Source organism: Manacus candei, unplaced genomic scaffold (genome assembly GCF_025592945.1).
Source record: "Manacus candei isolate 608988 ecotype Guabito, Panama unplaced genomic scaffold, ASM2559294v1 h1tg000136l, whole genome shotgun sequence".
NCBI lineage: Eukaryota > Metazoa > Chordata > Aves > Passeriformes > Pipridae > Manacus > Manacus candei.
The window spans coordinates 289,118-303,870 of record NW_026138184.1 but is presented as its reverse complement, the minus strand read 5'-3'; the positions used below and the strand labels follow the sequence as shown (position 1 = coordinate 303,870).

Genomic DNA, 14,753 nt, shown 5'->3' with positions numbered 1-14,753 from the left:
ACAGGGAAGGACAACCTGTAGGGATCCTTGCCAGCTATTGGGGAGATTATTTTTTCACCTTCTCACATCACTAGAAACTTTTTCTGGATATTTCCCAAACTGATCAGTGGATTAAGTTGCCTGAAGATGTCAACTGAGAAAATCCTGCTTTTCCAACTGGGAGCAGAGCAAACCACTTCCCAGTTGCCACGTTTGCTGTGTGATACACCTGGTTATCTGTTACCATTGCACTGCTTAATGTCGTTATTACTTGGCCCATGAAAGCCAGACATGTAGGAATCTTTTAGTATTCCTGTTGCATGACTTGGACTTTGTAAAGAACCACTCCATTAATAAGAGTAAGGATTGGGAATAGCTCTGGCACCTGAAGCTCAGGGGTGGCAGAAATACCCTGTGGACCTCTCTGGTGTCAGGACAGACACACAGGTCCCTCTGTCCTAGTCAGGGTGTCTAAAATTATCTTTTCTGTCAGCTCCCCCGTTCATCTTTGCCAAAACTCTTTCCCCTGGGGAGTGATGTTGCTGCTTCTTGTAGCTTTGGAGGGGACAGAGGTGGTACTGTTGGGTGGGAAAGAGGAACAGAAGCGTGACAAGAGCAGGAAAGCTCTCCCAGACTGGGTTGTTTCCATGACATTCTTGGCTTTGAAGGAGCAGGTTGTTTCCACCGAGTTAATAGGAAAAAAAATCCTGTTAACTCCAGTGGTGTCAGGGCAGGGGCTCGAGCCAAGGAAGGTTTGTTCCAGGAGGGTCATTTTGTTCTTACTTTGCTCCTGTTACTGAGCAGTTAAATGTAGGGATGAGCTCTGTGGGGATAGTTGTGTCTCAGGCGAGCAGGTAAGTGTTAGGTGGGCACAGACACCCGAAAAACATCCTCATCCTTGTTCCTTCCACCTCAGGGAGCAGCGTGGGGGCCGTGGGAGCCATCCAGAGCAGGGCAAAAAAGGGCTGAAAGAGTAAAACGGGACGTTTGCACTTGTTTGCTCACAGGCAAAGCTCATGGGAGAGAGAAAGGAGTGATTTCTGTGCGTGGCTGGGATGGCTTGGCCAGGAGTGCTGGAGGAATGTTTGCAGGACAGCTGGGACACGAGGGGAATGCCAGGATTAGGGTCTTGTTTAGATACTTCTGTTCTTGATCTTAGCTTCAGGTCTGTGTTTACTGAAAATCCTTCACTGCTCTGAAACTCCTCAGTTCTTTCATAGGTCATTACTAAGGCACTGGATATATTCAGTGTGAGCCAGTTAATATTCCCCTAAAATGTCCTGAGCTCACTGAGAGCAGGTTTTGGCCCAGGAGTTTGGAGGCAGCACAGCCTTGGACAAAATACTTCAGCAGCCAGTGGCTTTACTGGTGGGACTCTGCCACCAGTCTGTCAGAATTTGATCTAAAACTTACCTTTGAACCCCGTTCTGACTCTGCCTGCAGGTTAAAACTTGTAATTTCCGAGTGTTTTCCCAATTTTATCACAGATTTTTGACTCTGTTACATTTGAATCTGCTTATAATTATCTCCGAGAAGCTGTCACCACTGGAAACACATTCCAGGCTTTATTCCCAGTTGCATCTGTCATGTGCTGGATCAGGATAGGCACAGAGAAACCCAAGCTCTAGATGTTTATTTGTTTTAATCCAAAACTCTCCACCCCTGGTGTAGATTGGGGGTGGACAGAGGGATTTTGGTCACCACCAGTGCTGGAGGGTCGTGGCTTCGTCCCAAACCCAACACTCAGAGGATGCTCAAGACCAACATTTAGCCACATTTAAACTGTGTAACATAAGCAGAGGGGTCCAGACTGAGATTTGTAACCTAAAATGTGCTCAGTAAGTAAATTGGCTGTAGCAGGGTTAATATTTGTTGCAACAACTCAAAATGCCCTTTGAAGGCAGAGGCAGCACCATTGTTGCAATTCCCCATGTCCACCCCAGTGGGATTTTATTAACATGTGCCTCCTATTGATTCTGGGTCTCTTTCAGGCAAATAATGGATTGTTCTTTAGTGTTATTGCCTGAAATTATTAGCTCTTAAAGTACTCAAATTAGCATGATTTAAGCACCTGAAGTTGAATGGCAGCTTTATAGGCAGGTTTTTTTCCAGATGGGAATTCCTGTCCTGTGTTGGATAGTTATAGTTGGTGGAGCCAGTTAATGCTGGAGAAAGTGTGATCACATTCTGTACAAGAGAAAATATTAGAGATTTAGGGTGTTACAGTAAAAGTGGATGAAGTGAAATGAAATAGCAGCAGGAGTTGTGATTAAAAGTTAAACGTGTATCAGTAATCCTTGATTCCCAGATTACACACTGAGAATCTGCTGGAAAACTTCACTTTATAGGAGAAAAAAACCAGACCCTGCAAAGTGTTTTGGGCAGTATTTCTAATACACTGTCAGCTTGTGTTCTTCCTGAAATGGCCTCAGCTCCTCCCTGCCTGAGGTTGCTGCTCCGTTTCCCACTTCGTGCACGGAGCTTTCCTGGTTTTAATTCCTAACTGAGGCTCTGGAGGCACTTTGTTGCTTCTGATCCTCAGGAAGCTGAAAATAGCAGTTTTCTTCTAATCTGAGCTCCAAAATGCAGGTTTTTGTTACATTTGACTCTGCTTATAAAACCTTACATTTAAGAAGCGACTTGGGGAGCGTCTGGGTGACTTTAAAACTGGGTGCCAAGGTAATTAAAAACAGAAATCAGAAGTATAAACTCAAATGTCATCATTTGCTTTTTGACTTTTAACTGTATTTGAGCTGAGTTTGCTGCTCATGGCAGACTCATTTCACTTGGGGTTGCTGGTGGAGTTGGCTCCAGTTTTAGCTCAGGGTTACTTGAGTTCCTTTGGGTGGAACTTGTACAACAGAGAATGGGCTGGGCTGGGTGAAAAAGCTCTGGGATTTGGAGAGGTTGGGAATTCACTCCCTGAACTGACTCCACTGGCCATTTTGTAGCTTCTTGGAGTATTTTGAGTCAGAGGGTGAGGGGAAGTGGCTGCCACAATCCCTTCCCTGTCTGCATCCAGCATGTGGAGGAGCTGCCAGTTGTAAATCCCACAAAAAGGGCTTTTCCTCTCAGATTCATAATTTAATAAATAATAAAGCTGGGAGAGTCTGAGGGGGGCAGACAAGGCTTGCCTTGTGCCCAGAGGGCTGCACTGAGCTGCTGGTGGCCACTGGGGAATGTGGACCTGGGGATTTGTGCTGCAGCTCCTGCTGCTGGCACAGGTAACAAGTGATGGGACAAGAGGAAACGGCCTCAAGATGTGCCAGGGGAGGTTCAGATTGGATGTTATGGAAAATTTCTTTCTGGAAAGGATGGTCAGGCATTGGAACAGGCTGTCCAAGGCAGTGGTGGAGTCACCACCCCGGAGGGATTTAAAAGCCACGTGAATGTGGCACTTGGGCATATGTTCAGTCATGAACATGGCAGTGCTGGGGGAATGGTTGGACTTGATGGTCTTGGAGGGCTTTTCCAACCCAAACAATTCCATGATTGTGTGATCTTGATGTCTCCAGGCTGCAGCTCCTCAGCTGAGCCCAGGGCCTGTGCTGAAGTTTGGAAGGTCAAATCCAACATCCATCCACAGGCAGATGGTTCCTGCTGCACTGCCTGTGCAGGCACCTCCTCCTCCCCCTCCCAGCCAGGCTCAGGTTATCCCACCAACCCTGCTGGTGGCACCAGAAAGACTAAAATTGAGTAACAGGGGTATGAGAAGCTTAACTGAAGTGCAGAGCTTGATGACAACTTGTTGAACTCTCCTTTCTCTTCCTTTCTCCGTGACCTTCCGCGGGGCTCCGTGGACCCATCACAACATCCAGCCTTGGTCCAAACTAGGAAAAAAAATAGCTGGAAAAAAAATTCCCTGGGCTGAGCTTGGCATAGGTTTGTTTTCAGTGCTCTTACCCCAAGTTTCTAGCTCAGTGCAGTTTTTGGGGTCTGGAGGGAGCACTCACAGGCACTGGAAATACAGAGTGAATGGCAAATCATTAAAAAGGCAGTGGTGGGTGATCCCAGGGACTGGGCTCTGTTTGATCATTGATTTTTCTACTTGACAACCTCTCATCTGGGTGCCTTCAGCAGCCTCTGGACACGTGGGAAGAAAATGAAGAAGGTGATGATTAATAAACAGATATTGGGGCGTGTGTATTTAAGCAGTGACTGAAGGGAATGGCAGGGAATTGTGCAGGGGTGGGCAGGAGGTTAGAAGGGGATTTCCTTAAAATTAATGTTAATTCCTGTGGCACAAACAGCAGATGTATGTCTGCAGCAGTACAAAGGTGGAAAACCTGGTCAGCACAAGGATGCTGTGCATGGAACAGGTGACATCCAGCATGGCACATAGTGCCAAGGAGAAGGGTTTATTCCATAAGGTGGGAGCTCATTGGCTGAAACCACGTCAGCAGTGCAGCCTCCAGATACACCACTGAAGTTATTTCCAGTTAAGGAGTTTTGGGAAGCACTGCAGAAACCCTGTCTGGAGCCTGTGTGCAGTTCTGCTTTTGGATTTGTCAGAGCTTCCTTGAGCAGGGAGGTGAAGGATGTGCTGGGCTGATGAGAGCTCATTAAATGAGCAGGCTGGAGGAGGAGCCACTGAAGGGAATGTCAGAGGGGTTTGCTTCTGCTCCTCTGTGAGGGATCAGGGCAGCAACCCTGGGGGAAGTTAAGACAACATTGCCCAGTAGTAATGACTCCAAGGTGATCCAAGAACTCCCTCCCTCTCTGACTTGGACAGGTAAGGGATGGGACATGACTCGAGGGCACAACCCAGGTCTGCACTGGTTGCTGAACAACCACAATTTGACCATCATTAGATGTAGCAGGGCTTTATCTTTGAAGGCAGGAGTCAAGGAAGGGCTGGTGTAACACAGAGTTTCTCTTAGAAGCCTTGCTGTGGTTCACCCTGGTCCTGAGGGGGTCCTGTGTGTGCTCCACTCCAAATCCTGCACTTCCTAGAAGAAATAGAGTCCAGATCTGTCAGATTTTCATGTCCTGGTGTTCTCCTCTGCGGATCGTTAGCGTTACCTGGAGGTGTCTGTGCAGGGCACTTTGACTGTGCAAGATGGATTTTTTGGTAGATCAAGTCAGAATAGCAAAACATTTCTAAGCATGAATATTGCTGGCTGAGCTCTGGAGGGACAGGGACGAGGATGGAGCATAAACCAGTTTGCCAGCCAGGTGATAGTGGTTTAGAACAGTCAACCCCCCCCCCGGCTCAGATGCTCCGTGCTCCGGTACCCCATTTCCTCGAGAATCCTGGTTTTATACTGCAAGTGGAGTAGCTACAAGTCATTAAACTTTGTCAGACAGGTCTCAGCTTTGGTGCTTCCAAAAGCTTCTGATGGTCTTGTTTGGAATAACAGATCTGCTGTTCCTCTTGCTTGTCTGCCAGGGATGGAATTCTCCTTTTTTCTCCATCTCTGGAGCCGAGCCGGCTCTGTGCTGGTGTGGGCTGTGTAGGGGGCTCCTGAGAGGGTTTTTAACACAGTTTCCTTGTCAGAGATCCTCCTGCTGCTGTGGAACAGCCCAGCACTGCCCTGGGGGTGTTCAGTGCTCGTGGGAGAGCAGGGCTGTGCCTCACACCCCCATTTCAGAGCACAAGTCCCATCCCTTCTGCTCCAGTGGGGAACAGCCCCAGCTCGTGTCCTGTGAGATCAAGCTTCCAGTGTGTCCCCCCAGCAGGACTCCCCTTGTGAGCCTTTAGGGACCAGTTGCCAGGGATGGAAATGATCAGCTTTCCATCTCCAGGGCGTTCCTGGTGCTGGGAGTTCTCCCTCAGGTTTCCCTCAGGTGGGAGCAGGTTCCGTAGGCACGGCAGGAACTCGAGGAGCAGGTTTAGGCTCATGTCTGGCTGGCACTGCTGGAGTCTCCCCATGGCTTTTCTTGTGCTGCCCTGTGGATGGAGCTGCTGTTGCCATGTCTTGCTTCAGCCTCCAGCCCATTTTCACTCTGCAGAAACACGACCCTGTGGGGGCTGTGGAATTTCCCACCACCTTGGTGAGACTTCTGCTGCCAACAGGTTATAAATAATCATCAGTCAGCGATTTGCAGTGGAATGAGAAAGACTTTTGCACATTTTTTGTGGGTTTGGATATTAAAAAATTGCAGACTCTGGTGATTCTCACCATAAATTCAGCACCTGCCCCTGGTTCCTGTGACACTTGGGTAGTTTCCCCCATCTCACAGCCCCAGCGTGGCTGGAGCAGGACCGTGGCAGGGTGATGCTCTTCTGGTTTTCTTTCTGCACCTTCATTCCAAACTTTTCTCCCCAAACAGTTGCCTTCTCCTGGTTCAGGTCACAGTGTGCTGGGGACAGTTCTCCATCCAGATTAACAGGGCTGGACATAAAATCATTGAGCTCCTCTTAACAGTGTCTGGATTTCTGAGATGGAGTCATCCATGGCTTTCCTGGAGAAATCATTTGCTGTGGGGAACAGCTCAACTGTTATAAAGTCTTCAGCAGCACCAGAATGACCACTTTAAGCTCATTGTCATGGCAAAGATAGAGGCATCACAGCTTCCTTCCATCCTCCCTCATCCTTCCCAAACCCAAAGTGGATAATCCCAGCTCATTCCCTCATTCCTCAGTGGTCACCCCTCTCTTCTCTTCTCACCCCTCCTCACACAGTTGCTCCCAGACTGTTCCCATCACTACACAGCAGCCAGCAGGGTTTGGTGTGACGTGTGCTGGCCTAATTATTATCATTATTTTTTTTCTAAGCAGTTAAAATATGTGGCATTTCTTACCCTCCCAGTCTTGGTGCAGAAATGGAGAGAAATCCATGCTTGGAGCCAGGATTTCTGCTTTATCTGCTCCCTCTGTATCACTGGAAGAGACCAGACAGGAGAAATATTTGATGTTTTAGGAACAGAGCTAACACAAAGTCTTTCTGTAGTGTCACATCTCCTGCAGTCAGTCATGGTTTGCTTGGTTTTTTCCTTTTGTTTTTTAAACTTTTCCGGACAAGTTTTGTATGGAGGTGTAAAAGTTTCTGACCTTGTGGGATCCTGAGAGTCCTCGGTACCACTTTTCCTGGCAGTTGGTGCAAGGGGTGAGAGCAGGGCAGGAGGTGACTGGAATTGTGTGCATTAGGGTGCATGTTGATCCTGTTCCTTCCTGTTGATCTGTAAGCTGTTCCATTGGCTTTCTTTCTGTTTCCTGCTGCTTTCTTGCTTCGTTATTGAAGGGAGGATTCAGACCTATACAGGTAACTCCAACTCCTGGTTCTGCATGGCATAAGTGTCTCACCTGTACCATTCCTCCGTCAGTGAATGCATTTCTTACCTCCTGACTGCCGAGATTCCAAAGCCTCTCCAGAGCCAGGTGCTCCAGCCCCGCCAATGCTCCGTCCCGGCGTTCCGGTGCCTCTCCCGCGCCAGGGCCGAGGCCGGAGCGTGTGCCAGGGGCTTGCTTGGTTCCCTGGACCTGGTCCATCCACCTGGGGCATCACTTCATCCCAACGGGGTAGAAGAGTTTGGTGCCACCCTGGGACGAGTTGCCACCCTTTGGAAAACAGGGCAGGACGAGTCGCCCGGCTCAATGAGTGTAAAGGAAAGGCACGAGGTGCCTCTGTCCATTGTGAAATTCCAGCCTTTCAGCTCTTCTGGAGGTACATTGGAATAGTTACCTTGATCTTTTATTTCCCTGGAGTATTTACAAAGGTGGGTTTTTTAGCAGCCAACCCACCTTTTAAAAACAAAGGAGACAAACTCCTTTTTCCAACATTCGCTCTGAAAGTTGAGCTGTAAAATTTGATAGCTACAAAGTAATAATTATTAGTTTGTAACATTTCTTGCCTTTTTTTACTTTGTAAAATAGAAAACCCTGCTGTTCACAGATAAACCCAGACTGTCCTGCAGCTTTCTGAAGGCATGGCAACCCTTGGAAACTAGTCTTATAATTATAATATTGTATTTCTAATCCTTTCCCAGAAAGTCTGACCGGTTCTTTGTTTTCTCTCCTCTCTCCCTTCCCTATCCTAGTTTTTTCAGAGGCCTCAGATCCAGCCTCCAAGAGCCACCATCCAGAACAGCAGCCCCTCCATCCGTCCCGGAGCACAGACCCCGACTGCCGTGTACCAAACCAACCAGCACATCATGATGGTGAACCACCTGCCAATGCCCTACCCGATGCCTCAGGGCCCCCAGTACTGTATCCCACAGGTAAATCCATCAGCCAGGCACCTGAGGAGCTGCAGAGCCACCTCTGCTCCATCTGGGCTGTCTGAGGACATGCCAGGAGTCTGTGGAACCAAGCTGGTAGTTCTGTATTTGGCCTCATGTGCCAAGGGGGGGTCTAGATTAGATATTAGGAAAAATTCCTTCATGGAAAAGGTGGGCAGGCACGGGAACAGGCTGTCCTGGGCAGTGGTGGAGTCATTGTCCCTGGAGGTGTTCAGGAAACATGTGGATGTGGCACTTGAGGACATGGTTTAGTGGTGGCCCTGGCAGTACTGGGGGAACGTTGGACTTGGTGGTTTAGAGGCCTTTTCCAACCTTAGTGGTTCCATGATTCTGTGATTCTGTGGTTCAACCTCTGTCCTTTCTCTGGATGAAGTATTTGTTCTGTGCATGGAAACTGTAGGAGTCAAAAACAATGGGAAACCAAGCTCTTGGAAAATATTTGTGCTTTAAATGTATCTAATTTGACTTAATAGATCTACAGTCACTCTAAAACCTTGGGCCTCATTAAACAGTGTTAGTGAAATCAGGGAGGTGACTCTGTTCTGCCTCAGCTCTTGAGTCCTCCCTGCCTTGTCTTTGCCTTAGCTCTGATTACTTTTCTGATAGTAACATTTGGGGAGGTTTACATTGGATATTGGGGAAAATTCCTTCATGGAAAGGGTGGTCAGGCATTGGAATGGGCTGCCCAGGGCAGTGGTGGAGTCACCAACCCTGGAAATGTTCAAAAGCTGTGTGGATGTGGCACTTGGGGACATGTTTAAGGGGTGAATGTGGTGAGGAGGGAATGGTTGGACTCGATGATCGTGGAGGGCTTTTCCAGCCTTAATGATTGCCTTTCTCTGTAATTACCTGGTTTGACAATCAGATCCCTGGTGGTTGGGGGGCTCCATTACAGGTTCTGTGTGCTCCTGTGTGAACTGATGGTGGTTTTTGTCCCCCCAGTATCGTCACAGTGGCCCCCCATACGTCGGGCCCCCCCAGCAATACCCTGTGCAGCCGCCGGGACCGGGACCCTTTTATCCAGGCCCAGGTCCTGGAGAGTTCCCCAATGCCTATGGTAAGTTCTGCTTGGAGACTTCTTACAGAATCTTCCCTGGGTGTGTTTTTCTGTTGTCAAGCTGCAGATTTATAATAACAAGCTGGATTAGCATTTGTTTGAACTTCAAATAGATGCTAAATTTGGTGGTGTCACAGCCCTGATTATTCACTCCTGAAAAATCCCCACTCCCAGAGCATTGTTTGTGTGAGTGCCTCAAGAAAGGCTGCCCAGGATCACATGGGACCAGGAATGGTGGCTGTTTCTTAGTCCCTGCTCAATCATTGTTATTTATTAAGGTATTGTGGGTACATCTGGCAGCCCTGGTTTCCACTGAGCCGTGCCCTGGGTCTGCTCCCAGGAATACAGCAACTGACTTTCTTATCCCTGTGTTCCTTGTTCAGTGTTTACTGAGGGGTGAGAGCAAGCCATGGGGTTTGTTCCCTGGTTTTATGCTGCAAAGATCAGTTTAGTGCAGTGGAAGAGTCTGTAGCTCCTGCACAGGCTGAAATTTGGCCCTTTTGGGGGCGACTCCTGGTGTTGCCTTTTCCAAAGCAAAAAGGTTGGGAGATTTGTCATAGATATGCTCATCATATGTACATGTGTTCAGGGTGTTTGACTGGATTGAAGCTGTGTCAGGGAGGGTCAGGTTGCATCTCAGGAAAAGGTTCTTCCCCCAGAGGCTGGTTGGGCACTGCCCAGGCTCCCCAGGGCAGTGGGCACAGCCCCAAGGCTGCCAGAGCTCCAGGAGGGTTTGGATTATCCTCTGGGACACAGGGGAGGATTGTTGGGGTGTCTGTGCAGGGCCAGGAGTTGGACTGGATGATCCTTGGTGGTGCCTTCCAGCTCAGGATATTCCATGATTCTGTGACTGTCCCAGGTCCTGAGGTTCAAAGCTTCAATTAAACATTCCAGGGCTGCATGTCCAGGGCTGGGGATCCTTTCTGTCCATGTCTCCTGGTCCTTGAGTCCTCCAGGGCCTCCCAGCTCCTCTCCCCTGGGTCCCAGTTTGCAAACCCAGTGGGTGACTGTCCTTCCCCACCTCTTCTCTTGGCAATCACCTCTTACAGAAAAGCAGTGAGGTCTTTTCTTAACAATTCCCAGCATGTTGCTGTGTACAGTCCCTGTCCTCCTGACCTCACAGCCCCCTGGGAGGCTTTCCATGGGATCTGTGTTTGGATGGTTCAGTCAGACCAGCTCCTGCAAGCTGTGTTTGAGATGCAGAATTAGGAGTCTTGCACTCATGTCCATCAGTTCTTCCCTTGCTCATTTATGGCAACATCTGAAAGGCCCCCAGGATGACTGCATTCATCACCCCTTCGTGTGGGTTGATTTTTGAAGGGTTTTCACCTCTCGATATCAATTTTGAGGCATTTTGTTCTCTCATTGCTACCTGCCCATCACATTCTGTGACCTGTTGGGGGCAGAGGTACTGTCAGCTTCCCATGGGCTGTAGTGTTGGAATTCCAGAGCCTTGGGGTGACTCATTCCCTTCCAGGCTGAACAGTGACAGCCCTGCACCCTTGGCAGAGCTGCAGGTTTGCTCTTCACACACACAGATGCCTTTGGAAGGGGAGCAAAGCCCCACTTGCTTCCTTGTATATCATTTGGAAATCTTTTTTAGTATTTTCCTTCTTTCTGTTCTTTATTTGGTGTGTGTGGAGCTCATGGGACTATGCTGAAAGGTTGCTCTGAACCCTTCAAACATGGTTCTGCAATTTCAGAGTAGAAGGAGGGAGGGTAATTACGAGGCAGCTGCTTCCTGGTTGTTTATCCTAGAAAAAAACCAGAAGGAACATTGCAATGGTTCTTCAAACCTGATCCCTTAAATGAGGAAATTGCCCAGTATTCCTCATTTTTTTCTGCTGTTACAGCTCTGCTTTCCTACTTCCTGCTTAGACTTGCTTGGTCTTCACTCTTGTAATTAGGAAAAGGTTCCTTTCTGGCTGCTTTCCTCTCCTGGAAGCGCCTGTTTTCTTGCACAGAAACTTGGAATCTTTCAGTCCCAGCTTGTTCTTAGGTGGCTGTGTCTGTGGAGCATCAGTGGGTGAAGCTGGAGCCCTCCATCCTGCAGAGTTTACCAGGCAGGGAAGGTTTAGCTGAGGAAGGGGATGATGCAGCTTTGCCTGTGCTCATCCATCTTTCCCTCCTGTTCCGTCCTTGCTATTTGGAGGGACTGGGAATGCTCAGTCTCTCACCAGGAGCTGCCAGGCTTGGGGAACAACTAAATCTACAATCCAGGCATGGATAAAGCTGCTGGCAGTGCCTTTTCCCATAAACCACAGGATTTGTAGCCAGTGTGGCTGCTGGATATCAAAATCATGGCAGGACCCGAAGAAGGTGATGAAAGCAAAACTTGTGAGGATGGACAGTGCATTTTTATAGCTCAGTTTTGCAATTTATCATTCTCTGATGTCAGGGAGTTTCCTACAGCGTTGGGAAAGACCTTGAAATGATCAGTGGGAAGGAGGGAAAATAAAACTTCGGTGCTGTAGAACTGGAAGTGATGAAAAGGCAGGAGAGCAGAGAGTGTGGCACTGACACAGGCACTTGACTTGTTGCAGTAGAAGCTGTTTCCTCCCAGAAGTTCACTCTTGCTTTGCAGGATTTGGGTTTTTTAAGTATTTTTCATAAAGGAAGAGTCCTTCCCTGAGGAGCTGCCTCTCTGTCAGGGATCACATTACAGGGGGTCTGTAGAAATGAAGGTAATTCCCACATTCCAGGACTCCCAGGCTGGCTCCTGTCCCCTCACCTGGCCCCCTCTGCTTGGACACTGGGCAGCTCCACCAGAGTGTTACTGGGAAGAGTTTGAGGTTCATCACTGTTTTTAAGGAGAGATAGAGGAGAGTTCATAGAATCCCAGAATGGTTTGGGTTGGGAGGGACCTTAAAGCTCATCCCATTCCACCCCCTGCCACAGACACCTACCTTCTGTAGCCCAGGTTACTCCAAGCCCCATCCATCCTGGCCTTGGACACTCCCAGGGATGGGGCAGCCACAGCTTCTCTGGGCAGCAGTTCTCAGTTCCCAGGCTGGAGAGGTGCTGGTGGGCACTTCTGTGCCCTGAGGCCTGATCTGAGCTCCTGCTGCCCGACCCTGACACTCAAAATGAAGTGTCTTTTGAGTCACTGAGCCCAGCCCAGACTGAACACTTGGAGCACCTTGTACCACACAGGGCTCTGCGCTGGCAGGACAATGCTCCCCCTGGGAGGCTGCAGGCAGGGAGGCTGCAGGCAGGGAGCCTGCCCAGAGCTGGTGCTTTCAGCTCTCAGCTGGGGGAATCCATCCTTTGAAGTCTCAAATCAGACTGTGCAGGGCTGAGCTCTTTCTTGGGTTTCACCCTTTGCCTGAGATCGCAGTGACCCCTGGTTGGGTTACAGGCACAATCCAGGTTTCATTCCCATTTAAAGGTTAGTTCAGCTGAAGAATGATCAGGTATGAATAAATCAGATTGCTCCAGGGGCAAGTGCAAGCAGTCAGTCCATCCAATATCCATGCCTAGAAGGGAAAAAAACCCAGCAGCACCTCACACATTCCCCTGACACCGGATCCGTGGGCAGAAGGCAGCTCTGCTCTGCCACCCTGATGTCTGGCACGTTTTTGAAGCACTCAGTTATTGAGCCAACATCATTCCATAAAGGAAACCATAATGAACCATATTGGCTGTTCCAGTGTGAGCAGCACCACAGTGAAATTCTGCACTAATCACCACGGTCGTGCTTGTCGTGAGCTGCAGCATGAGAAGAACATTGTTTGTAATTATATTTTCTGATTATGCTTCGAAACAGGCTTCAGTTGACCTTGCAAATTGTTTGTGTTGGTCTGACTGAATTTCTCTACGAAGGCAAAAAAAATGATAAAGCAGCAACAAACTCACCTGTTTGTCAGTCAGGGGACTCCAAGGATGGTCTTTTAGTGTCTTGGTGGTGTCCACAGGCCCTCAGGAATGGATGCACCTTTTTGCCATGGAAATTAAAAATTCTATAGTGAAATAATTAAATAAATAAATTTAATTAATTGGTTGAGGTTTAATAATTAAATTATTTTTAATAATTAAATAATTTTAATAATTAAATAAAAATTAATCTCTTGCCTTGATGAAGGAGCAGCTTCTGTTGAGTGAAGTGAGGGAGAGCAAACCCAGATCGTTGTTAGAAGTTCTGGGGTTTGGAGGAAGGGAGGAGCCCGTGGCCAGTTTTACCTCTTGTGCTTGGTTTTAGTTCATTAACAGCCAGACTGAGCTTCTCCCTCTTGTTGCATCCCTGTTTCTCCCCAGGAACACCGTTCTACCCCAGCCAGCCCGTGTACCAGTCCGCGCCCATCATTGTGCCTACGCAGCAGCAGCAGCCACCACCCGCCAAGAGGGAGAAGAAAACGGTGAGTGATGGCCCTGAGGGACACATTCCTTGGGGGATTGGAAGGTGGAAGGAAATTAATACCCTTCTTAAGCTTAAAACTGAGCTTTATCTTCACTGGAGGCCCTGGCACAGGTTGTCTGGAGAAGCTATGGCTGCCCCATCCCTGGAAGTGTCCAAGTGTCCAAGGCTTGGGGCAGCCTGGGCTAGTAGAAGGTGTCCCTGCCCATGGAACAAGGTGAGCTTTAAGGTCTCTTCCAGCCCAAGCCATTCCAGGATACTACAATTCCCAGAGAGGTTACACCTTACCTGTCACAGCCAAGTGTCATCAAACATTGCACAGTGCTGAACTTGGGCCTTATTTTCCATTATTCCACGGGGACCCTCTGCTCTGAGTTTGGGACATCTCAGCCAGTCAGAAAGGAAAAGATTTTTGCTGTTTTTTAAATAAACATCAGTGAAAGCAGCAGCATCTCCCTCAAAGCTTGGGATCCTCTCCTGCCTGTGCTGCTGCTGAGGGTATTCCCAAAGAGCCAGGTGGGAATGAGCAAACTCAGCTCAGCTTGGGAGAATGTTGGGAATTGGTTCAAAATGACAGAAAAAAAAAATTATTGAATATTATGCCTTGGAAAAGGTAGAAAACCAGTAAGTTGTGGATGTATTTGCAGGCTCGGAAGAACCTGAGCACATTATGGAAGGGGTTTGGAGAGCACATTCCCACTCTTTCTAATTCACTGGTGGGAATTGGAGAGAGACAGATTAATGGAATTTAAACCCGTCTGCAGGTGGATGGTGGGGAACAGTAAAGGTACATAGGGAGAATGTAAGGTTTAAACAGAAGATGGAGGTGGACTTGAACTGGTGAATGAATAATTTGTAAAGTTTGAAAAGGAAATTACACCAGTCTGTGTGTGAGAGTGGTTTGGAAATGTTAAAAGAACTCTTTCCTGGAGGGAGGGAGGAAATATAAAAAGGGACATGGGCATGTCTCAAAATGCAGAATATTTGTATCTTTGGAGGTTTGAAGGTGATCTGAGGTGATTCAGGAGACTGGGAGAGCTGAGCTGGGCTCCCAGGAAAGGCCTTTTTTGGGGCTGCCCTCAGCACAGGGGCTGCAGCTCTTTAGTCACCTCTTCAGTCCCCAGGAGTCTCTTTTCAGCATCCCAAACACGACATGCCCAGATCCCTGATGCCATTGAAATA

General features: G+C 48.4%; 1 protein-coding gene across 7 annotated transcripts in view; it reads left to right on the top strand.

The window, feature by feature from the left end:
- Positions 1-14,753, top strand: part of EIF4G3 (eukaryotic translation initiation factor 4 gamma 3) — a 143,312-nt gene that overhangs the window by 72,266 nt on the left and 56,293 nt on the right. For all 7 annotated transcript variants that reach the window (XM_051771525.1, XM_051771526.1, XM_051771522.1 and 4 more), the window contains 3 exons: positions 7,960-8,139; positions 9,103-9,217; positions 13,472-13,572. In XM_051771525.1, coding sequence (XP_051627485.1) covers positions 7,960-8,139; positions 9,103-9,217; positions 13,472-13,572 — 396 coding nt within the window. The remainder of the gene's footprint in view (positions 1-7,959; positions 8,140-9,102; positions 9,218-13,471; positions 13,573-14,753) is intronic.